The sequence below is a fragment of the Caretta caretta genome, chromosome 3 (assembly GCF_965140235.1).
Source record: "Caretta caretta isolate rCarCar2 chromosome 3, rCarCar1.hap1, whole genome shotgun sequence".
Classification (NCBI taxonomy): domain Eukaryota; kingdom Metazoa; phylum Chordata; order Testudines; family Cheloniidae; genus Caretta; species Caretta caretta.
The window spans coordinates 193,262,406-193,288,036 of record NC_134208.1 but is presented as its reverse complement, the minus strand read 5'-3'; the positions used below and the strand labels follow the sequence as shown (position 1 = coordinate 193,288,036).

Here is a 25,631-nt window from a genome sequence, read left to right as displayed (position 1 = left end):
CTGGAGCTAAAGTTTCTGACCAGTCCCTGGATTCTCTGCCACTAGGGGTGGTAGGTTGAACATTCCATGTCAGCTCTTTAAATTGGAGGGGTTTATTGCATGTATTTTAATTCTGCCAGTACAATCGCTTCTCTATTAATTTGTATATTACATTTATTTCATGCTGCTTTCACACTTCCAACTTTCAGTACATTGTAGATTGTTGTACTGACAGAATTGCACCATATAAATAGTTTGGGGTGAGGTAGGGTTAAGATGGAGGTTTTAGCAGCATGGGGAGGAGACAGTTAAGGCTTTTGCCACATGGAAGTTAAAGATTATGTGGGGCATGTTAGCTGGAGACTTTTTTTTTAAAAATGCTGACAGGGATATCGCCATCTAAAATGTAAGTTTCATAGTTAAGCCATTGAGATGAATAGGTCAGTTAGTAGGCCTCAAAGCTGTGGGTTGAGGGGACAAAGCTGTTCATCAGGCCAGATTGTACCTTGGGTAATGTCACAATGTGGCAGGGACAAATTCTGCCTTCTGTTTATGAACTTCATATGTAATCTGTATCTGTGCATACTACTAAGACAATCCTAGCTGTCTAGGTTCTAGCATGTGTGGTCAGAATTTCTCCACAGTGACTAGTGATTTTTGGCACCCAACTTGAGACACTTTAAAGGGGCCTGATTTTCAGAAAGTGTTAAAACCAACCCTCTATGTCAGGCCCTTTACAAAGATGTTTCAAGTTGGGTGCCTAAAATCACTAGTCACTTTTGAAAATCTCAGCCTTCATCTTCCTGTACTCAACTTTAAAGTCAAAAGTAAGAGAAGCCAATTAGATGGCGCATGCTCAGAAAAATACAGATTGTTTCCAAGTCCTTTATTAAAAAGGTCAAAAGTTGTGATTACAATTTACAGACATGATTTAAAAATTATTCACAAAGGGTTACAGGAACAACTAACATACCAGTAAGAGAACTTAACCCAGCAGAGATTGAAGGTGGGACAGTATAGTAATTTACCTGCTTTATTTATTGAAAGAAGAGATCTGAATCTACATTCCCCTTTGCCTCTCAGCTGTAAACATTGGAAATTATATGTTTAGCACCTTAAGTCATGATCCTGCAACACTCATGCACAAGTGTGCACTGATGCACTTTACTTATAACTTGACTGTTCTTTTGCTGTCACATGTGTGAGCATTTGCAGGATCTGGGCCCTTCTTCAGAGATGAATATTTCTGGCTGATATGAAAGTCTGGAGGTTTTAGTACAGTACAGTGATCACACCTCAAAAAATTTATTTCTTTTGAAAGATTCTACTGGTTTGAGCAATATTCCTAGTCTTAAAAAATTGAGACTACCACTGGAACTGATAATCTCGATGAACTCAAAGAACATTAGGTGTGACCATTATAATTTGTTAGAGCAGTGTACATGCTCTAAAGATATGTATCAGCAACATCAATAGATGTGCAATTATGCCTTTATGACCACAGATTTATTGCTTTTCAGTATGTTTTGTTATGCTAATGGTTTTCATGGTATCTCTTGGTTTATAAAAAATCACTTCAGAAGCTGGGGAACACAGAAAACCAGTGACATTTTACCAGATTTCACAAAAGAAGAAAGCCAGTCACAGCATATTTTACGACATTAACAGAAGAGGGAGACTCAGTGTGTCCGAGTCTCCCCATATGAAAACACAACTTCAACAGTCAGTAGCCAATGTCCAAACATCCAGAACTTGCACCTCTGCTGTCTACCATGACAAGATGTAGACAAACTGCACAATGGAGCATGTTTTAGGGACAACACAAATATAAATACAGATAAATCATCACTAATATGAAGTTGGATCTGAATCTTACTAATGCAAGGTATTTCACTAAGGGTATTACATCCTGTGATACTGGTTAATGGGTATTATCCACATCTTGTTGGCATCACAGTGTTTACTTTATCAAGGTGCCTGCAGAAATTCCCTACCGCAAGGATGAAGAATACTGCAGATGCCATTGTAAGTTTAAGTACTGTGAGCAGCAAGTGTCAAGGTTTAATGGCACCCACTGTATGTATAATTTAGCATGTTATTTCTACCACGTGGGACAAAACAACTGTATAGTATGCCTTTGTTAAGGCTTTGTGCTGGTTTAAAGGTAGATTTTTTTAAAAAAAAAGATTGTCCAGCAGTGTCCACTTTGCTCATCTTCAGTGGAACATCTCTTTGTTGATCCACATAAGACTGCGTGTCTCATTGGGTTTGCATTCATACTCGATGCTACCAAAGGCGTTTCCCCATTGGCAATGATTTCGTTTGTGGTAGTCATAGAATTTGACTTGCCAGACTGTCTCAAAAGTGCCGATGTCACTAAACTGCGAAGGACAGGGAACAAAATTGTTAGTAAGCAGCTCAGATTTTTCCCTCCTTAATGCAACGTGCCCTCCAACTACACTGCACATGTGACACACTGATGTAAGGGTTATTCCCAAAGTAGCAACATCAAAGATCTTTCAAGGTTGCCATAGTATCCTTCATGCAATCTTTAGTGCCTAAGCATAATTAGTAGCACATACAGGGCCTGATTCTCCCCTGCCATGTCCCTCTGCCACTCATTTATACTTGTGCAAGGTGAGTGAAAATGATACCATTCTGACCAGGTACCATTTTATACCCACTTTCTATAGGTGCAAGTGACTGCTGGGGGCAAGGCAGTGGAGAATCAGGCTCATAATGCTTTAAACAAGGATCCTGCAACACTGGGTGAGGTGATGAAAGCAGGTGATTGTGCCATATCCCTATTGCGTGAAATATAGATCTCCAACCTCTGAGACATGGTTTTCCAGCGTTGTGCAATATACTGTGCTTGCCATGAGATCTGAGGTTAGTGGGTTCCCTTTGTACTTTGATCTGTACACAGAATTAATGGTAATGAACTTCCTCCTTTTTGCTTTGCCTGCAGTCTCAAGTATATATATATATATCCCACCTGTGTAAATGTGGGAATTACTCCACTGACTTCAACTGAGGTCCTGCAGATTTGCACCAGCACAAATGACCTTGGATGGTGTCTTTGAAACGTGGGTATGAGGGTTTGTACATGCCAGCTCTAGGCTCAACAGCACAGTATATTGGTGTATGTTCTAGTAGACTAACCCCTGAAGTCAGTATTACTGCAATGGAATAAGTATTACTATGTTTTTAGTGTTCCTTTTAAAATATTCCTATTGCTCATTTTAATAATGACTCTTCTCCATGTGTCTGTTTCATTACAATCATACATTCAGGAGCTGACCTTTGATCATCCACATATTGTATTCACCACTGGAAAGTCATCATGTAAATCCCTTTTCAGAATGACTCAGCCAGCCAGAAGAAGCAGAAACTTCAGCGTCTACACCTGACCGATTATAGCTTATTTCCCAGTTGGGTGGTTATTTTGCTTCTGCCTGCTGTGCAGTTAGTAAGCTGCCACTGCCTAACCTAAGGGATGCATTCATTACCACGCTCACCTTGTTGCTGCAGAATGGACACCTTTTCAAAAGAACTCAGCCCCCAGCAATGCCCCTTGATAATTAGAATTTAGTCATGACCATAATGGCAGCTACTGGGTCCTGAGTTCTTCTGACAATTGGACTCCAGTTGTGGGTGTCGCCTTAATATCTGCATCATTACAGGAAGTCACAGAAAAAAGTTACTGAGAATCTAAAGTTACCGTAGCAGCTCTCCCACACTCTCCCCAGTGGCTACATTCATTCTCAAGGAACGGACATGGTTTTAGCTACCCAGCGTGGGAGCCACTTGTAACCCAAAGCAGTAGAGGCGGAGAGTGCTGTGTAAGCACCGTGCTTAGCCCTGGGGAAAAGGCCTGCCTCCTCCTGCTCAAGGAATCCCACTTACCAATCCAGGAATGGCATTGCTAGTGGAGGGAAGTGTCAGCCATCCTCATCTGAGAGGATATGTACTCTGATGGAGGGCCTTGTGCAGTGCACTAAAGGAGTTTGTATGTGTATTCGGGGGAGCAGAGAATCCCTGAGCACAGGCAGCCCCATCTAGGTGGCTGAACAATCTCTACATGGTTACCCTAAAGTCCCGTCACCCTGCAGCAGAACAACACCAGTTCCACCACCCAGGGACTCTCCAGGACTGCATGGTTAGTCATGGTAGCTAAAGGGAACTTAGAATCAGAAGGGCCTTTCCCTCTCTTGCAAGTATGTGCCATAGTTCTTTATGCAATCACCCATCTATGTGCTTTGGGGCTCAGTAGTTAGTTATTCCCTCAATCCCTCTGAAGTTGGGCACAATGAGGTTTTTTAATGGCTATTTGTTACGGGGGGGTTGTTGTAAGCTGACCAGCCCCCCTCTATATTGCATTATGTAGCGCCTTTCCCCTTGGTGTCCAAGCACTGTCTAGACTCTGGTCTCTGCACTCTGAAACCCCCAGTCACCTTCTGGCTGATTTGAGGACTTGCCCTTCCATACAGGCCAGTCCCATGCGTCTTGGAATGCAATGGTGAAGGAACAGAGCTCTATCCCTGGGCATCCAGGAGAGGATACCAGATGCTCTCTTGAAGCCACTTGCTACCATTACCACCTCCTATTAGAACCATTGCTGCCTGAGCACACAGAGTGCTAGGCCTCCAGCATGAGCATCCTCAGCCCCTCCCAGGTGTGTGTTAACAAATGACGTCCCATAGACCCTTCCCATGAGGAGGGCATAAGTAGAGCGCCCTACAGAACAAAACCTTGGCTCCTCAATGTAACAAGGAGGGGGCTTCTGGGGCACTGGGGCCAACAACTCCCCAGGGTTGCTGTCATTGTCCAATGGCAGGTGAAGACCTCAAAACCATTCCCTTAGTTCTCTGGCTTCCAGTTCACTTCCTCATTGCTCTGCCAATGAGAGCTTCCTAACGGACACCGTGCTAAAAATATAGCTGCATGGTAAAATAGCTCACAGGTTTCTAGGTACTAGGCATAATTTGAGTGTTCAAGTACCAGAACAACACCTACATAAATAAATGCCTTCCTAGGATCCTGAAGATGCAGAAATAAGATTGCTGATACAAAGGCCTAACTAAACCCTATTCTATTAAAGCAAATGCAATTTGGGTTGCATTAACAGAGGCATAGCATGCAAGTCATGGGAGGTGATAGTACTACCATACTCTGCGCTGATGAGGCCTCATGTGGAGTACGGTGTCCAATTTTGGTCACCACTGTATAGAAACGATGTAGAGAAACTGGAAAGGATGCAGAAGCAAGCAACAAAGATGATGAAAGGAATGGAATGCAAGCCATATAAGCAAAGGCTGAAGGAACTGGGTATGTTTCATTTAGAAAAGAGGAGATTAAGGGGGGGATAGGATAGTGGTCTTTAAATACTTGAAAGGCTGCCATTAAAAAGATGGAGAAAAGTTGTTCTCTCTTGCCACAGATGGCAGGACACGAGGCAATGGGTTCAAATTACAGCACTGCAGATTTAGATTAAATCTCAGGAAAAACCTCCAAACAGTAGGACAATGGAACAGACTGCCTAGGGAAATTTTGGAAGCTCCTTCACTGGAGGTTTTCAAAAAGAGGCAGAATAGCCATCTGTCTTGGATGTTTTAGACATAACAAATCCTGCATCTTGGGAGAGGGTTAGACTAGATGATCTTTGTGGTCCTTTCTAACCCTATGGGTTCTATGATTCTATGCCAGCTACCAACAATTAACAACAAGAGTTTAAGAAGTCACTTAACTGAAATTCGGTATATTGTGCTCAAGAAATAACTTCTTGTTACCTGGTCTGAAAAAGGTTATCTTGGCAGATAAATTATTAGGAATTTTCTGGCTTTTACCCATTCAAATGCTATTTTAAGACTAGTTTGTGACTTGAGGCTCAGTACTGCGCTCTTTATTCAGGCAAAACTGACTGCTTTCAATGAAAGTTTAGTTTGGAGTCAGAACTCTAGGAATAATCCTTTACAAGGTATCTTCCTTTCCTAGTGTGCATCAGAACATGACTTGTCTGCTGTAGAATTGGAAGAGGAGGATAACTAGTCACACAGGGATAGAAAAGGGTGGGGGTTGGAGGGTGGGAAAGGAATTAAAGCTATATACAAGGAGGCCAATTTCTAAAACCTAGACATTTAAATTGGGCTCTATATACTGCTTAAGCAGGCAAAGGGACACAAACTAGTTTTCAGATTGGACTGTCTAAAGTTAAGTGCCTAAATCTCTTAAAGATCTACATACCTTTAAGCAATTAAATGCTGATTTAAACTCCTAATTCCATGTTTAGATACCTGTATTGAATACTTAGGCCACATCTACACTACCCGCCGATTGGCGGGTAGTGATCGATCTATCGGGGATCAATCTATCGCATCTAGTGTAGACGCAATAAATCAATCCCCGATCGCTCTGCTGTCGACTCCAGAACTCCACCACGGCGAGAGGCGGAAGCTGAGTCAACGGGGGAGGGGCAGCCGTCGATCCCGCGCTGCGAGGACACGAAGTGAGTGATTCTAAGTCGATCTAAGATATGCAACTTCAGCTACGAGAACAGCGTAGCTGAAGTCGACGTATCTTAGATCGATCCCCCTCCCCAGTGTAGACTAGGCCTTAGAAGCCTAGATACAGACTTAAGTACCCATATTTGAAAGACTGAGCTCTTAAGACCAAATCCTGAGAGGTGTTGAATAGCTGCTTACCAATTTCAAGCCCTGTTGACTTCACAGTATCCCAGGATGTGATTCTAAATCTGCTGTTTGGACAAATATTGTTATTGCTTCAGTTCAATACCAAAAATCAGCCTTCAGAAGCCTGGGCCTCCTATGGGTTTATTTTTAAAATACGTCCAAAGGAAAAATAAACTACTGGATTTTCAGACGCGTTGTGCTGTAGGAGTAAAAACTTCATGGCTGGTAGAATGGAGATACTTTATCTGGTGAAGATTGATGCTTTCAAAGCATCATTTTCTGTACATTCTCAGGGGACAGAGCAGAACATGACTGCTAAACCTAGTGATAGAATTTGGAGGACACTGCCTTTGTACCTTGTACAGAAAATAATCTTGCATTCTCAGAATTCAGAAATTATGCTGGGCGTTTTCTTTTCATGGGTAAATTCTCATATTAAACAGGCCGTTATATGCTGCCGTGATGAAAATGGTACAAAAGCACTTTAAGGGCTAATGAAATTACCCAGGAAAAAAAAAGTGTATCTGCTATTACCTCTCATTATAAGGAGGTACCTCAACTTAGGATATAGATCTCCGATGTTAAGTTACACGTGTTGTATTTAGAGTGGTGGCACGATTCTTAAATTACTCAATCTTTTTAGTATCTCGCACTAGTAAATAAAAAAAGTACCTGAAGTCTTAAAAATTTAAATAGAAATCTAGTTAATTTAGTACAGAGCTCTGATAAGTGATTTCCTTGAGTGGGTACCTATATACCACAAATGGAAAGATTTTACTCTTTAGATGACTCCATATGTCAAATGAGCATGTCTATATATAAATATAAATTCCTCTAAACAGAATCACAAATCAATATTTAAAACCACCTTGAAAACATTTCAGTCATTCCTGACATGAATTGATGGGAGGGGAACCCCTGTGGATAGGGTTTGCCATAGTAATGAAAAGTGCAACAGGAAATGTAGCCTGAGAACACGTCAGGATAGCAAGAGCAGAGCTGCAGCTAGAAGTACAGAGAAGAGCAGAAATTTAACACCCTGGGCCAGGTCCTCAACTGGTGTCCATGGAGCTATGGCAATTTATTCCTGCTAAGGAGCTGGCCCCCCATCTTTATAGAGGTAGACAGTGAACACTGAGAAGACACCACCACCCAAACATCTAGAAACCATATGGAACTTTTTCTAAAGAGAACTGTGGAAATCTACGGCTTCTCTGATCTTCCTACTTTAAACTGACAATATACCTGCTCCCATCTTAATTATTTCACATTTAATTAAGCCCTGGTCTACACTAGGACTTTAGGTCGAATTTAGCAGCGTTAAATCGATTTAAACCTGCACCCGTCCACACAATGAAGCCCTTTATTTCGACTTAAAGGGCTCTTAAAATCGATTTCCTTACTCCACCCCTGACAAGTGGATTAGCGCTTAAATCGACGTTGCCGGCTCGAATTTGGGGTACTGTGGACACAATTCGATGGTATTGGCCTCCGGGAGCTATCCCAGAGTGCTCCATTCTGACCGCTCTGGACAGCGCTCTCAACTCAGATGCACTGGCCAGGTAGACAGGAAAAGAACCGCGAACTTTTGAATCTCATTTCCTGTTTGGCCAGCGTGGCAAGCTGCAGGTGACCATGCAGAGCTCATCAGCAGAGGTGACCATGATGGAGTCCCAGAATCGCAAAAGAGCTCCAGCATGGACTGAACGGGAGGTACGGGATCTGATCGCTGTTTGGGGAGAGGAATCCGTGCTATCAGAACTCCGTTCCAGTTTTCGAAATGCCAAAACCTTTCTGAAAATCTCCCAGGGCATGAAGGACAGAGGCCATAACAGGGACCCGAAGCAGTGCCGCGTGAAACTGAAGGAGCTGAGGCAAGCCTACCAGAAAACCAGAGAGGCGAACAGCCGCTCTGGGTCAGAGCCCCAAACATGCCGCTTCTATGATGAGCTGCATGCCATTTTAGGGGGTTCAGCCACCACTACCCCAGCCGTGTTGTTTGACTCCTTCAATGGAGATGGAGGCAATACAGAAGTAGGTTTTGGGGACGAAGAAGATGATGATGAGGAGGTTGTAGATAGCTCACAGCAAGCAAGCGGAGAAACCGGTTTTCCCGACAGCCAGGAACTGTTTCTCACCCTAGACCTGGAGCCAGTACCCCCCGAACCCACCCAAGGCTGCCTCCTGGACTCAGCAGGCGGAGAAGGGACCTCTGGTGAGTGTACCTTTTAAAATGCTATACATGGTTTAAAAGCAAGCATGTGAAAGGATTACTTTGCCCTGGCATTTGCGGTTCTGCCTTTGCAAAAGGTTTCTGGGGAGGGCAGCCTTATTTCGTCCTTCATGGTAGGACACTTTACCACTCCAGGCCAGCAACACGTACTGGGGAATCACTGTAGAACAAAGCATTGCAGTGTATGTTTGCTGGCATTCAACCAAAATCCGTTCACGCGGTGGGAGGAGGCAAAATGCGACCTTGTAACGAAAGCACATGTGCTATGTATGTAATGTTAACAGCAAGGTTTACCCTGAAAGAGTGTAGTGACTGTTTTATAAAATGTGTCTTTTTAAATACCGCTGTCCCTTTTTTTTTCTCCACCAGCTGCATGTGTTTCAATGATCACAGGATCTTCTCCTTCCCAGAGGCTAGTGAAGCTTAGAAAGAAAAAAAAACGCACTCGCGATGAAATGTTCTCTGAGCTCATGCTGTCCTCCCACACTGACAGAGCACAGACGAATGCGTGGAGGCAAATAATGTCAGAGTGCAGGAAAGCACAAAATGACCGGGAGGAGAGGTGGAGGGCTGAAGAGAGTAAGTGGCGGGCTGAAGAGAGTAAGTGGCGGGCTGAAGACAGGGCTGAAGCTCAAAGGTGGCGGCAGCGTGATGAAAGGAGGCAGGATTCAATGCTGAGGCTGCTGCAGGACCAAACCAGTATGCTCCAGTGTATGGTTGAGCTGCAGCAAAGGCAGCTGGAGCACAGACTGCCACTGCAGCCCCTCTGTAACCAACCGCCCTCCTCCCCAAGTTCCATAGCCTCCACACCCAGACGCCCAAGAACGCGGTGGGGGGGCCTCCGGCCAACCAGCCACTCCCCCACAGAGGATTGCCCAAAAAAAAGAAGGCTGTCATTCAATAAATTTTAAAGTTGTAAACTTTTAAAGTGCTGTGCTTAAAGTGCTGTGTGGCATTTTCCTTCCCTCCTCCACCACCCCTCCTGGGATACCTTGGTAGTCATCCCCCTATTTGTGTGATGAATGAATAACGAATGCATGACTGTGAAGCAGCAATGACTTTATTGGCTCTGCAAGCAATGATTAAAGGGAGGAGGGGAGGGTGGTTAGCTTACAGGGAAATAGAGTGAACCAAGGGGTGGGGGGGTTCATCAAGGAGAAACAAACAGAACTTTCACACCGTAGCCTGGCCAGTCATGAAACTGTTTTTCAAAGCTTCTCTGATGCGTACCGCGCCCTCCTGTGCTCTTCTAACCGCCCTGGTGTCTGGCTGCGCGTAACCAGCAGCCAGGCGATTTGCCTCAACCTCCCACCCCGCCATAAACGTCTCCCCCTTACTCTCACAGATATTGTGGAGCACACAGCAAGCAGTAATAACAGTGGGAATATTGGTTTCGCTGAGGTCTAAGCGAGTCAGTAAACTGCGCCAGCGCGCCTTTAAACGTCCAAATGCACATTCTACCACCATTCTGCACTTGCTCAGCCTGTAGTTGAACAGCTCCTGACTACTGTCCAGGCTGCCTGTGTACGGCTTCATGAGCCATGGCATTAAGGGGTAGGCTGGGTCCCCAAGGATACATATAGGCATTTCAACATCCCCAACAGTTATTTTCTGGTCTGGGAATAAAGTCCCTTCCTGCAGCTTTTGAAACAGACCAGAGTTCCTGAAGATGCGAGCGTCATGCACCTTTCCCGGCCATCCCACGTTGATGTTGGTGAAACGTCCCTTGTGATCCACCAGAGCTTGCAGCACTATCGAAAAGTACCCCTTGCGGTTTATGTACTCGGCGGCTTGGTGCTCCGGTGCCAAGATAGGGATATGGGTTCCATCTATAGCCCCACCACAGTTAGGGAATCCCATTGCAGCAAAGCCATCCACTATGACCTGCACATTTCCCAGGGTCACTACCCTTGATATCAGCAGATCTTTGATTGCGTGGGCTACTTGCATCACAGCAGCCCCCACAGTAGATTTGCCCACTCCAAATTGATTCCCAACTGACCGGTAGCTGTCTGGCGTTGCAAGCTTCCACAGGGCTATCGCCACTCGCTTCTCAACTGTGAGGGCTGCTCTCATCTTGGTATTCATGCGCTTCAGGGCAGGGGAAAGCAAGTCACAAAGTTCCATGAAAGTGCCCTTACGCATGCGAAAGTTTCGTAGCCACTGGGAATCGTCCCAGACCTGCAACACTATGCGGTCCCACCAGTCTGTGCTTGTTTCCCGAGCCCAGAATCGGCGTTCCACAGCATGAACCTGCCCCATTAGCACCATGATGCATGCATTGTCAGGGCCCATGCTTTCAGAGAAATCTGTGTCCATGTCCTGATCACTCACGGGACCGCGCTGACGTCGCCTCCTCGCCCGGTATCGCGTTGCCATGTTCTGGTGCTGCATATACTGCTGAATAATGCGTGTGGTGGTTAATGTGCTCCTAATTGCCAAAGTGAGCTGAGCGGGCTCCATGCTTGCCGTGGTATGGCGTCCGCACAGAAAAAAGGCGCGGAACGATTGTCTGCCGTTGCTCTGACGGAGGGAGGGGCGACTGACGACACGGCTTACAGGGTTGGCTTCAGGGAGCTAAAATCAACAAAGGGGGTGCCTGTACATCAAGGAGTCTTTCAGGCAGGACTGCACGGAGGGTTCCAATAAGAAATGGTGCACCTAAGTTATCGTTGTTATTGGAACAAGGAGGTTAGCCTGGCCTCTGATTGATACATGGCTAGATTTACCTCGCTGCACCTTCTCTGTGAGTGACTGCAGTGTGACCTAGAGGAATGAGTCCCCTAGACAGGGGAGGAGGCAAATGAGTACAAAACAAATCTGGTCTATTTCTTGTTTTGACCCACTCCATCTATCTTTTACATCTTTGGCTGGCAGCAGACGGTGCAGAAGGACTGCATGCCATCCACATCTCATGGCTGCTCGGCAGAAGATGGTACAGTACGACTGCTAGCCATCCCCATCTCTTGCCTGCCTGGCAGAAGATGGTGCAATACGACTGCTAGCAATCCTCATCTCTTGCCTGCCTGGCAGAAGATGGTACAGTACGACTGCTAGCAGTCCGTATCGCCTGCCTGCTCACCATAAGACGGTTCAATAGGACTGACTGCAGGACTAAAGAGAATGACCTGGTCAAGTCACTCCAAATTTAGTCCCTGCGCCCATGTCTGCCCAGGCGCTCCCAGCCGACGCGGCCAGGAGCACCTCGGACACGATGAGGACGACTACCAATCGTATTGCACCGTCTGCTGCCAGAAGGCAAGGGGTTGCTGCTACTGTGCAGCAAAGCCGTACCGCGTCTGCCAGCACCCAGGAGACATAGGGTGACGGTTACCTGAGCGGGCTCCATGCTTGCTGTGGTATGGCGTCTGCACAGGTAACTCAGGAAAAAAGGCGCGAAATGATTGTCTGCCCTTGCTTTCACGGGGGGAGGGAGGGAACGGGAGGCTGACGATATGTACCCAGAACCACCCGCGACAATGTTTTAGCCCCATCAGGCATTGGGATCTCAACCCAGAATTCCAATGGGCAGCGGAGACTGCGGGAACTGTGGGATAGCTACCCACAGTGCAACGCTCCGGAAGTCGACGCTTGCCTCGGTACTGTGGAAGCGCTCCGCCGAGTTAATGCACTTAATGCACTTAGAGCATTTTCTGTGGGGACACACACACTCGAATTTATAAAACCGATTTCTAAAAAACCGACTTCTATAAATTCGACCTTATTCCGTAGTGTAGACATACCCTAACTCTTAGGTGGTTGCATCCACCTGAGCAAGTAGTTGGAAAGGTTACATTCCTTTGCAGTTTTTCTTTAAAACCAAGGTGAACTCAAAAAAGGTCACGTGAAAGGTTTAATAAGCACTCAGGTTCTTTAGGAGGAAAAGTGTATGGATTTTTATTTACTGCACAAGCACTCCGTTGATTCTGAGTTAGCTCAGGCTTCAGGAAACATCTAGTTCAAACTGGGTGTGCGAAGAGGCTTAACAAAATCATTAGCATGTTCACTCCCATACTCATATTAATGGTAGTAGTAACTTGATATCCTTAAGGAATGAAGTTTGGCTTCTGATTTGTAATAGTTTTAGCTTGGCAATAGCTTAATAGTCTATCAACTTTGAAGCGTGCTGCTTTCCCCCAAATGCAGTGTAGAACAGAAGTGTCAGGATGCCTCAGTGGGATTTTTTCCTATGCAAAATAAAATATTACAGCTAGGAAGCACTGTTGTTGGAGACCTATTTGTTGAATTCTGCTTTGCTGCTCACAGCACACAAACACTTTGTAGCCAGAGAACGGAGTGCTTTGAAAGATTCAGAAGTGGTCTAGTCAGACGATTCCAAAGCCATGTATATGGTCTCCTGCCCCAAATTCTTCATCTGGAAATTGTTGGCTAGGTGAAAGGCCCTTTTGGGAATGGTGCCTAGCTCGGGAAGGAAGTTACTGAGCATTGTCAGATCCCCATAAATGTGTGAACGAGAATATTTAGCCCTTAGGCTGGTCAGACCTCAATGTGTCCCAAAATCTTTAAATGACACCTCCTCATCCCCTGCCCCCAATTTCAGTCTGAGCCAAAAAACGTGAGAGACGAAGCCTGAAATGGAAGTGTCTACCACATTCCATATCCTGCCATTATAACTGTTAATGGTGATTTTTCATTTGTTCTACTGGGACTATAAAATTTTAGTATGTGATCACAACAAACTCTTCTTATATGGTCTTTAGAAGTGTAAGCATTGTTTAACTTCATATGTGCCATAATGGGATCTGGTCATGAAGCAATTACAACATGCATAATAGCATCCCTTCCCCTAGTCTTTTTATGTTCCTGTGTCTGGATAATATTGGTGGGGCTGGTAACACCACCTATTATAAAGGTTGCCCAACACTTTCCATTATTAGACCCTGTGTTTAATTGCTCACAGCTTTGCCAAACTGTAACCATTGCTTTATAGGAGTGGCAAAATATTTACTCTAGAAGTCTGTATTTTATATACTAGTAGGATATTACCTGAAATATAAAGCCTCTCAAGGAATACATTATTTTGACTCAATTTCTTACATCTAGGAGTCCAGTCCCACAGCCTTTAGATATGTAAAATGTAAGGGCAGCAGGATTGGGCCCAGAATACAAAATACAGTCCCCACCCTGCAGTCACATAAGCGCATGCTTAATTTTATATGGTTTTTTTGTAGTTCCATTGGCTGCAGAGGGAGAAATGCCATGAAGTTAAGCCAGTGTGTAAATGCTTTCAGCACTGGCACCTAAGAACCTGAGTGCAGGGCGAGAACTCCATTGACCTCGGTAGGGGCAGGGGCTGGGTCCTCTTGGTGGATGTGGGAATTACTTAGAAAACAAATGAGAGTAGTTGTTATACCAGTGTCCACACGGAACACAGAGGGAAGGTGTGGCATGCTATTTGAAACATGTTTTGTTAAGTCAAGGGGGACTTTGTCTAACTCAGGAGCAGCTCAGCGAATTGAGCAATGCAGGGGGTCAGGTAAGATCATCCCTCTGCAGGACTTCACAGTGAGCCTTGGGGGAGGGATAGGTCAGTGGTTTGAGCATTGGCCTGCTAAACCCAAGGTTGTGAGTTTAATCCTTGAAGGGGCCATTTAGCGATGGGGGCAAAAATTGGGGATTGGTCCTGCTTTGAGCAGGGGGTTGGACTAGGTGACCTCCTGAGGTCCCTTCCCACCCTGAGATTCTATGAATGTCACCGGTGCTGCTGTGGCTAAAGTAATAGTGACTTCAGTGTGGTTCCACTAGGGCCTCTTTCACAGTTTGCAAGGATATTATATGCAACATCTTAAAGTCCCCACTTTAAAATAAACAATGACTGAGATTTAGAGCAATGAATCCTTTCTATGTTTTCCTGTTTACCAGCTGCCAGAATCTCACCCTCCCCAGATCTCATTCAGTTCTTGACTTTATTATCTCCCTTGCCTCTGTATGCACCATAGTGTCCAGCATGTGCTGGCCATGCTCAGAGGGATGGTACCTGTATGTTGACCTGTAAAGGCTGTCTTTGCCCACTTTTGGTGTGAGGCACTCCTTCTGTATCGTAGATTCCTGTGTAACAGACGACCTGGGGATCTCTTGATTTCTCTTCCAGGGGGATGTTCACTCCTCCTATACCCATAGTCCTGAAATAGACAGGCCTGAAGCAGTTTGAGACAGCCCTTGTCCCCAAAACAAGTACTAACACAAACCCTGGACACTTGGCCCTTACCACCCAAGCTGATGAAATCGACATGAAGGAGGAGTGCCCAGACACTGCAGGGACACAGTATGGGAGGAGTGGGGTCACTCCTGGGTTTTTGCACAGAGGAAAGCACAGAAACGCTTGTACCCTGCCTTCTCCGCAGAGGCCTGTTTTGTGGCATTCTTAATAATAATAACAAGATTGCGCTGCTGACTCGTTTTGGCTGATGGTTCCTGATTTGGCAGGCTGAGTAGTAACCCGGAGAAGAAACATGGAGTATAATTCAGAGGTGAAGGTTTCATTTATTGCAGCTGGGCATTAGCTATTTTAATGGGCTTTTCAGCGTGAGGATCGCTTTTCCTGGAGAGCCGTGCTTGTCCAGCCAGAGGCAGCCCCCAGCACGCTAACACAGCCCTTCTTCCTTTCCACCCCTCCCGCAAGGGCGAGCCAAGGGATCGCAGAGCTTGGTAGAACCGCTTCTCCTTCCAGATCAAACACTGGGAAAAACCCAGGAGGGAGAAGCGGTGCAAGCCTGGGACGCTTCTTAATTGGGCTGATCTCGGGGAAGCTGCACCGTGGGGGTGGGGCGGGAATTCTCCTTCCCTATCTAGAGAAGGAAGATGTATCTCTTCGGAAAGAAAACGCACCCCCCCCCCCGCGTTTGCAGCGATCCACTGTAATGACAAAGGGAGGATGCGGAGGTAGCAGCCGGGGGGAGAAGAGCCCCACCCAGACACAGGTGCCCTCCAAGTCAAGTGGGGGGGGGGGGGCAATGGAAATCCTGCGCTGTCAGCCCGCCAGGAAAAAATATTAGCCTTCTAAAAATAGCCAGTGGGCAGGGGAGGGGGCCCGGGAGCAGCGACAGCCCTGCAGTGCGGGGCACTTACGTGGCATGCACGACCCCCGGCTTCAGCACCACCTCCACCGTGTACTTGGCCCCCGTCAGGAATTTGATGGTCCGGTTCTGGTCGAACCGCTGCCCGTCCACCTTGAAATAGACCGGCCCGTCGTTCGGCTGGATTTTCAGGGAGACGCTGATTTTCACCAGCTTGGGGATCTCGCCCATGGCTGCCCGGGGCTGGAGCGAGGACGAGGAGGAAGAGGAGGGGCCGCGTCAGACCCGAGCCAGCCCAGCCCTTCCCAAAAGCAGCTGATGAATATTTCTAATGGGGGTGGGGGAAGCATCTGCTCTGAGCCCCCCCTTCGCCTTTCCCTTCTCCCAGCCGGATCCCGGCGCGGCGCAACGGGGCCATTTGCAGCTGGTCACATTTCAGCCCGTTTCCAGGGAATTCAGCCGGCCCTGATTGCACCCGCCGTAATCCACTTTTACTGCGGGAGGGGCCCGGCCGCCCACGCCCGGCAAGCGGCAGCCGGTGCGGCGGGGGGGTCGGGAATGGTCCAGAGGGAGAGTGAAACCGGAGCGGAAACGGGAACGTCCCCGCGCAGGGTTTGTTATTCGCCCAAGGCAGAGCGGGCCCACTGCGAAGCGTGCGAGGAGGCGATGCTCTTTGTGTTCCGTCCACACACAGAGTCTGCGGGTGCTCGCTCTCCCGAGTGCTGGAAAGGACTCCAGGGGTGATCCATACCCCATATTCACGGCACCCACGTATCTCCAGCTTCCCCGGAGGGCGGTGATTAGCCCTGGGGAAGCAATCTAGCTCGGACACAACAATGCCAGGCGACACACGACAAAGAGAAGGGATGTGTGTGTTAAAGGGACTGGATTAATTCGGATGAGGTCTTTGTACCCTTCAAAAACCCCTGGAGCCCTTTTCGACTGCGGGGAGCTAGGTTAATTGACGATTTCCACTGCTACATCATTAACTGAGTATTAGGTCTGCACTTCCTGGCTAATTCCTACTCTGGGGCAGTCAACTGAGCATTGGCTACCTATGAGTATCTTATTAGGAGGGGAAAGATTCAAAAGTATGAATGCAATGCTTCTGATCTTCCTGCCCTGGCTGACCCCCTTATAGTTAGATTTCTCAGTCACTTGGATGCTGGGGGATCTAGCTGTGTCCAATCACTAGGTAAAGAGTCCCTCTTAAATCATCTGCAGGCAGAAAAGAGAATTTGAATTCTATAATAAAGCTACTTTGTGGCTTGAGGTGTTTATACACACGTGTGTGTGTTGGGGGGGGGACCGTCTGTAGGAGAGTAAAAAAAGAAAAAGACTCCGTCATGATTTGTGCTTGGCCTAGTTAATAATCTTGGGGATCCCAAATGAGGCCTACAACTAGAGTAAGTGGGTTCTACTTTCCAGACTGTTACTCGGTACCCAGCAAAGCAATGTCTAGCTGTACTTCAGTGCTAGCTGTGGGGCAGTGGCTCTGGAGGAGGAGCTGGGACCTGCTTTCAGCACCATTGCTGCGGACAGTTACCGGCAGCAGGTCTGCACCTGGGAAGACTCAGCTGATTTCACACAAATTGTGTCCATGCAGCGATTTAGATGTTTTAACCCCTCTGGCTCTGGGTCCTGAAGTCCTCCTAGTCTTTCCTCCACTAAAACTCTCCCTGAGTGAGAACGGATCAAAGACGTCAAGGTCGGGCCTATGAAACAGTTGTTATTTTGTCTGCTTAGACTCGAAAGGAACCAAAGCGGGACTGCAAGCAAGACACAAGAAGGGTTTATTTGCAGTGCTGGTGTTTGGATAGCTCAGTTTCCTCTCCAGCTGGGTAACGGGTGTAACTTCAGGTGTTTGACAGAGCCCGCCCCCTTTTAGAGATGTGACTGCATGTGGAGTTGGCATCACATGTGATGGGAACAATGCACTTGGTCACCCATTCAGCAACGTAGACTCTGGCTGCAGAAAGCCAGCCCCAGCATCCGCTGCTATCCCCATCCCCACTGAGACTTCCAGACCAATTTCCTGTGTGATGTGGGTTCCTTTCATCTGACCTCCAGGGGACTGGGGTGGGGGGAACTCATCAGCAGGCAAGCCAGGCAGAACCATGAACTCCCAGCAGCCACACAATACGTTTTTGCATATGCACGTTGATTGACCTAAGAGATCTGTAGAAGTGTAAGGATAATCCATAGACGTGTAGGGATGATCTAAATGTCACAGCTCACTCTCTCCAGTAGCAAAATGCAACACGGGAATGTCTGATGGAGGTAGTAGTGCGGCAGGAGGCCCAGCTCTTGGTGTAGCCAATGATGCCTCAAGAAACTGCATTGTTACCAATTTACCAGACCCAGGAGTCACTTGGCAAGAGCGTGACTGTGGTAACCGCTGCTTGGTGAGGACATGGCAGGATTGTAGTAGTTAAGCCTGGGCTACAGGGGATTTGCAAGGGGCGTGGGGATGTGGCCTATGTGCTACCTGCACTCATTAGGGCACCCCACCTTTTCCCAGTCTGTAGGACTCCAGGCGTAACCCGGTTAATTTAGGCACCCCCACCTTTTCCCAATTCATAGGGCTCCAGGCGAAAAGCACCTACTCTTACCCAATCCGTAGGGCTCAGGGCCACCCGTACCCAATTTGTAGGGCTCAGGGTGTAACTAACCTGGTCAATTTAAGTACCCACACCCTTTCCCAATACATAGGGCTCTGGGTGTATACTACTTCTGCGGGTCTGCTGGACCTTTTACTAGTGAAAGAGCCTTACACAGTAATATACTACATAACCTCTATTGAGTAACAATCACCAAAAACAGACTGCACATGCTACACATACAGTGCTCACCACTCCCAATAAGACAGATGAACTTTTCTTGATGGCCAGTCAGGATCAGGTCCATCTGGGGGACTCCAGTTTCTGCACGGTGTCATTGGCAGAGTGTTGAGGTCTGGCAGCTCTGATCTTTGGGGCTGTGTCCTGGAGTTGGTTCCCAAAGAACTTCCTTTTGGACCCCAGTTTATATAGTGAAATTTGAGTCCTTTTTAGCTATACCTTAACCAATTATTATGCTAAAATTTTACTAGCCAATCCTAACATAGTGTAACAAAATTCTCTAACCAATTATATCCCACTACCACAATTAACTTACACCTAGCAAAATTAATTATACAGCAGACAAACAATTAAAGAACCAGACAGAGACCATACAGATAAACAATAGCGAAGTGGGGACCATAATGACAAAACAATAAAAAAATGAGGATTTCACAACCACAACTATTGATAAGTGATTTCTTGCCAGACAGAATGCTATCAAACTAAGGTTTTTTTAGCCATCTTAAGATCAGTTTCTTTCTCTGGTGATAGTGGGGGCTATTAGGATGGGGTCTCCTTCTTAACAGCCTGATATTACATTGTTTTAATGTAATGTAGATGGAATGTGAGGATGTGACTTCCTGCTCCTCAGCTAATGGCTCCTGCTTGGCTGCTCTATTAATCTGGCTGCAGATGAAGGCCTTAGGCTTTAGGCCTTACAATCTGGCTGCAGACAAAGGCCTTATCCTTACATATGCCCTGCACCTCCCCAGCCCTTCCCCCATGGGGTGGGCTGGGTGTGCAAGGAACTGCTGCCAAGCCCCAGGCCCAGCTTGTGCACTGCTCCCTGCACGAGCCCAGCTAGCAGTGGTGATGGTGGGAGCTTCAGTTCCTGGGTTCACTTGCCACAGCTTCACAATAAATAAGGCTAAGCTAGTCATAGCTATTCAGTTATACAGTGGGTGGGGTGGAAATAACTGTTTTGTGGTTTGGGCCTCACCTGTCAAAAAAGCCACCACTGGACTTTGGTGAACTGTGAGAGAACCTTTGACTGCCTGTCGTGTGGGAGGCCTCACCCTCAGCTGTCTGACACAACCGTTGAGTAGCCATTATAACGGAAAGCCTCCAGTGCTTTGCCTTAGCTCACATCTTTAAAGAGCTGTAGGTAGATGGGCTTCCAATGACTCTTGTACTGAACTGGAGTTGAAGGTCAAGAGAGTCTTTCCGACTCATACTCCAGTAACCCATCAGAGCAAGCACACCAAGCCAATCAGTCAGAAGGGCCCCTTGCTCAAAGCAGAATGGAGACAGATGGAAGAAGAGATGCTTGAAGACCAGATGCATGCTTGTGTGGTGGGGTATAAAAACGTCACACTGGGACTGACGGGATTAGGGAGCAACTCTGGGCCCAGGTGACCCTGCCCAACCCCACCTGCAGAACATGCTCCAGCTGGAGGCGGAGCTTAAAAGGGAGCCAGACAGCACACGAGGGGCTGTGGTGGGGCAGGGCGAAGGGTCTACCCTAAGTTCTCCAGAAGGACGGTGCTGCGGAAGCCTTTCCCAGGGAGCAGGCGCGTGCCTGCTGAGCCCTGAGGGGCTGAAGGTTCTGTTACTCTCTGTTTTGTTACTACTTTGTCTCAAGCTGTAAGATATTGGCAGAATTCCCATTGACTTCAGTGGCTTTAGGACTTAGCTCACAATTTCTTTTGGGAAGATGTGTGTATCAATAAATACTTTAAAATTCTGTTAACACAAGACACATGGGAATTGTCATACCAGCTCTGGCCAATAGACTCTCTAGTGCAATATCCTACTTCCAATAGTGGCCAGTATCAGATGCTTCAGAGAAAGCTGCAAGAAACCCTGAAACTAGCAGATGTGCATAATCTGCCTCTGTGAAGGTCTCATCCTAATCACTAATAGTTAGAGATTGCCTGAAGCAGAAGGTTTTACATCCCTTCCAAATGTTTTGTTAGCATTTACTATTGTGACTCTGAATATTCTTGCATCCGTATAATTGTCCAGTCTGTCAAACAGAGGGTACTGTAGTGGTTTCAAGTAGTTCCTCCTTGTCAGCCTCAGAGGGAGGCCACTCCGCCTCACTATGCTACCTAGTGGCTGACAGCCAATTGACAGGGGATTAGCGTGGTATGTGTCAGTAAATAATCTAGGGCCCTGGCCCCTGGGGGCAAGGCAAGGGTACTTAGTAGTCTTTAGCCCAGATCCCTGGCTGGGGCAGGTGGCAAACACAGTCAGGCTCTAGCTCTCTAGGCAGGCAGAGCAGTAGCAGTCTATAGTGTAGCTCCCTGGCTGGGGCAGACAGCAAACACAGTCCATCTGGCCTAAGGTGGATAGCTGCCACCCCAGGAGTGAGATCAGCAGCAGGAGGTAAGGGGACCTGGGATCACCCTACTCCACCGGCTCCCAGCCTAGGGCCCTATCAGTGGCGAGTGGCTCCACCACTGGGTTAGCAGGGCTCCTCCCAAAACACGCTGGCTGTGGTTTCAGCAACACAACCAGACTAATGTCTGGTTTCCCTGGTCTACTTCCTATCCCTACGTGTTCATAGAGTCCTGTGGCTCATGGGTCCTCGATCTCCTCAGGGTACTTGGCGGCCAGCAGTCTTGGCAGCAACTTGGGGTACTCATCTGGCAGCAGTCTCAGTAGCTCCCCTCCCTAAGGGTTGTCCTCCAGGGGTTGGCACTGCTTGGTCCTTGGCCTAGGAGATGGCAGCAAGGCAGAGGCATCTGATGTCTTTCCTGGCTCTGGCCCAACTGAGCTAGAGGCCCGGCCTCTTATACTTCCTGTTATGCCCCTCTGCTTCCAGCGTAGGGGGGAAGGGGGTGAAGGCCTGGCTGCACCCACCAGGGGGTGGAGAGTGATTCCTCCCTGTCAGCCTTGGAGCGAGGCCACTCCACCTCACTACAGAACATTAATGGCATAGCTCATGAGTAACAGCAGTGAGAATTTTTCAGCTAATTCACCTATTTTAGCACTAAAATATATCCTCTCTTTCTATTTTTAAGGATCGGCTGCTCACATTCCAGTGCAATGTAGCACCAGTAAGGCAAACAGAAGATCAAATAAACAGTGTCCCTTTGTATGTCTAATTTGTTTAGCAAAGTGTTTTCATTGTAGTGTCCTTGGAGTACAACAAGAAAGGGTATTGCTGAACACCTGAACAGATACAATGAAGATCTTACAGTCTGTTAAGGAAAAGTTAGCACATGTGACTCCATTTTGGTTTGGGGCCCACCATAGTTTAAATGCCAGCACATCATACACCAGGAGGAGTGATCCTTAGATACTGAATCCCTGTGAAAATCCTCCTCCTTGTCTCCAGCCTGCCTTGACTCCCAGTATCTGGTTTTTGTCAGTCTCTAACTCCCTGTCTCTTGGCCTTGATGTGAGGCCTCCCATTCTGATAATAAAAGTTACTGATGCATGGCTTTAGGACCATGCTGTGTAATTAACATACTGGTATAGCACGAGGAATGCACCAAGCAGGGATAGGTGGTAGATAAGACAAGGGTTTGTTTATTGGCTAAGGTTTCCGATGCACGAGGGCAACATGCTTTGCTAAAAAGTATATAACCTTTGTATAATCTGTATTCAGGGTCCCCCTCTGGCTAGCAGGGGGGCACCACGCTCGAGCGTAATAAACTTAGTGTCTTTTGGGAACTCTGCAGTTGTGGACTTTGTTTCTGTGCCTCAGCCTAGATTCGAACTGTGCGTGTCCTATCAGGTGTAATTCGTAGCATTGGTGTGCGTGTCCTATCAGGTGTAATTCGTAGCACTGGTGTGCGTGTCCTACCAGGTGTAATTCGCAGCATTTGTGCGCGTGTCCTATCAGGTGTAATGCGCAGCATTTGTGTGCGTGTCCTACCAGGTGTAATTCGCAGCATTTGTGTGCGTGTCCTACCAGGTGTAATTCGCAGCATTTGTGTGCGTGTCCTACCAGGTGTAATTCGCAGCAGTTGTGTGCGTGTCCTACCAGGTGTAATTCGCAGCAGTTGTATGTGTGTCCTACCAGGTGTAATTCGTAACAAGTCACATGTGACCACAACACAATACACTTCTGCATCACAGAATATCATGTACGGTTCTAGGTGTGTGTTCTGAGTTTCCATAGAGAAGAGATGAATGGGGCAACTCACACCTCTCAGAGCTTATTGCCACATTCAGTTCACTAGCAACACTGCAGTCGGCAAGAGCTCCAACATGGGGAAGTTGTTACACGGTGAAACAATGGCATCTCACAATGGACAGTCAAACAGAGGACTATAGAGCAAGATAAAATGGGAGAAAGGGTGGTTTATCCTCAGTATAATGTGGTAAGAGAGCACAGATATTCCTATGGATATTAAGGAAGGTCTTGGGAAAAAGCATTTTAAGAGTGTGGGATTTTCAAAAGTGCTCAGCATTGGCCTAACTCCACCCCCTTTCAAGTTAATGTAAAACCCCCATTTATGTCAATGGGAGAAGTTTAGCCAACACCGAATAATTCTGGAAATGCCATTCTAACTATATGAAATGCATCTCTTTTTTTCAGTTAGGGATTAGAGTGATGTGCTAACTCAGTTATTAAAATAATATCTTTTGCTATATACCCACACCAATATTTTATAGCTCTACAGAAAAGAGACCCATCTAGAACACTCTTTCCTATCTCATTTGCCCATTGTAATACAATTCTCTGTTTTCAGAGCTCTCTGCTTGGATTTCATGCGTTTTGAGGATTGCAGAAAGTTTTGGTTGTAGCAAGTTACACTCTTGTGGGATTAAATGTAATTGGGGTAAAAAAAAGACAGTAACCTTACGTTAGAGAGCTGGGAGGAGTGTGACCACAAAATGGGATATCTAATAATGGCTGCCACCAGGAATCAATTATAATTATCTCTAGAACTGACCATATCATGATGTGGTAAATTGTGTGAAACTGACAGCATTGATTGGAATTGGTTTCCTTACTAAACGATAGGTCAGCTCTATGAGTTAAGCCTGAGGACAGTTTTTCATGTTATTTCTGTATGAATGAGCATCTTCTATAGCTGTAGCTAGGGCTGTGAGTTTTATCCTGTTCTTTTAGGAAAAGTCATGGGGAAATATGGCAAAAGTCATGGGAATGTATTAAGAAAACATATAATGGGCATTTTTAAGAGCAAACAGATTTATTTTTCCATTTTGAAAATAAAATGACAAGTGCCAGTGATGTTAGAGCCATTTGAATTTAGAAGTTGCCTTATTATCTTGCGAATCTCCCTATTTTATCTTGGAAAACTCCCAATCCTTTATGGAATTAAAGCTGTCACAGAATCCACACGTCCAGTTCTGCTCAGTTTACTGACTGTTCTTCATCTGTAGATCAGAGTTTCATTTTGCCTTTCTCAAGGCTCTCTGTGACGTTAATGTTACCATCCCAGTATTCACTCACAAGAATTACCCAAATGTCAAATGTTATGGCTGTTCTTGTTATAAACAAGAAAAGAATAGAATCCATGACAACAATCTGGCCCTCACCCATTAATTAACAACCTGCTCCACATTTCTTAACAATGCAAAATATCTGCAGAAACAGGCATCCTATGGTTCTTATCACCAGTAGAAGAGGTACAGTATGCATGGATACCACCCCTTTAGGCCTCTTTTAGGCTAATACACATGCAAATAATAGCCAAAAGTGGCTGAGAAGTGTGTAAGAGGGGAGAGAAGTCTTCATGGTATCCCATTGGAACCCACAAAACCCCTCCTGGTGACTGCTGTGTGGATGTGCTCGTCAAGTTATGGGGGAGGTGTGGCTGGGCAGGACCAAAGAAGACCCATTCTATGCAGCATCAGCACACAGCAAACTCACAGGGAAATACTCAAGTGACATATGAATGTGGTCCATATGAGCTCCAATGGGATCCCACTCTGCACCCTGATGGAGTGGGGAGTTTGGCCCAATGCAAGCAGGAAGGCCAAGCCTGACAGCACTTGTGCGTCTTTTAATACCCTGAGATCTCTGTATTTAGAGGGCCCTGCCACACTCCCAACACAGCCCTGTAAGCTTGGCCCCTCCCTGACCTCATGATGCAGCAAAAATGCCAGGAGTCTCCAAACACCTGACTCCCCCGTAGCTTTGCCTTCCCCACCAGGAGCATTTCAATATTATCACACATATAGTTATGTATTTCTGGAGGGCCCAGTACTTTTTCCGGTCAATGCATCAGTCCTGCGTCAAACAGCTGCGAGAAGTAAAAAATAGCAATCATGCAAGGGGGCCAGAACGAAACAGCCGTATTTATACACTGTCTGCCCTGCAGCTCCAACTACTGGAAATCCCAAGGCGATAGTCAGCGACGTGGCTAACACCAATAATAACCATTTTTCTTATCTTTATTTTTTTAAAAAAAGATTTGGGAAGGCATTTTGTTTTTATTTGAATCAGTGAAGGCAAAGCCAAAATCCCATGCTTTCAAAAAATAGCCCTCTGTGATATGCTGCAGGCTGTCCGCTGTGTTGAGATATTCCCTGACACTGTGCTGGTTAGTGCTGTACATTCCTTTGAGGTCTTTTGCTTCTGCTTTTAGACAGTGAAGTGGCTGTTTCATTATAGTATTATTTGTTTCTTTTATTTAATACCCAGACAAACAATGTATTGATATTTTTTCTGTCTACACAGTCATTTGGCGAAACAGCGTTTGATGGTAACTCCCCTCAAGTGTAGTTTGATTTGCCTGAGTGCTGTAGGCCTCTAATAGCGCACCCCAGCTGTGTTGCTGAATGGACTAGCAAAAAGAAAAGGAGTACTTGTGGCACCTTAGAGACTAACCAATTTATTTGAGCATGAGCTTTCGTGAGCTACAGCTCACTTCATCGGATGCATACC

General features: G+C 46.4%; 1 protein-coding gene across 2 annotated transcripts; it reads right to left on the bottom strand.

Moving 5' to 3' along the window:
* Nucleotides 1-850: 850 nt before the first annotated feature.
* CNRIP1 (cannabinoid receptor interacting protein 1) lies at nucleotides 851-16,617 on the bottom strand. Of its 2 annotated transcripts, none has more exons than XM_048842734.2 (3): nucleotides 15,991-16,617; nucleotides 14,900-15,059; nucleotides 851-2,360 (listed from the first exon to the last, which is right to left on the bottom strand). In XM_048842734.2, the coding sequence occupies exons 1-3, from the start codon at nucleotides 16,167-16,169 to the stop codon at nucleotides 2,196-2,198; spliced, it is 504 nt and encodes a 167-aa protein (XP_048698691.1). In that variant the 5' UTR covers nucleotides 16,170-16,617; the 3' UTR covers nucleotides 851-2,195. The 2 variants fall into 2 exon arrangements, with proteins under 2 accessions (XP_048698691.1, XP_048698692.1); XM_048842735.2 differs by having other exon boundaries at nucleotides 14,900-15,044; nucleotides 15,991-16,599.
* Nucleotides 16,618-25,631: the final 9,014 nt, after the last annotated feature.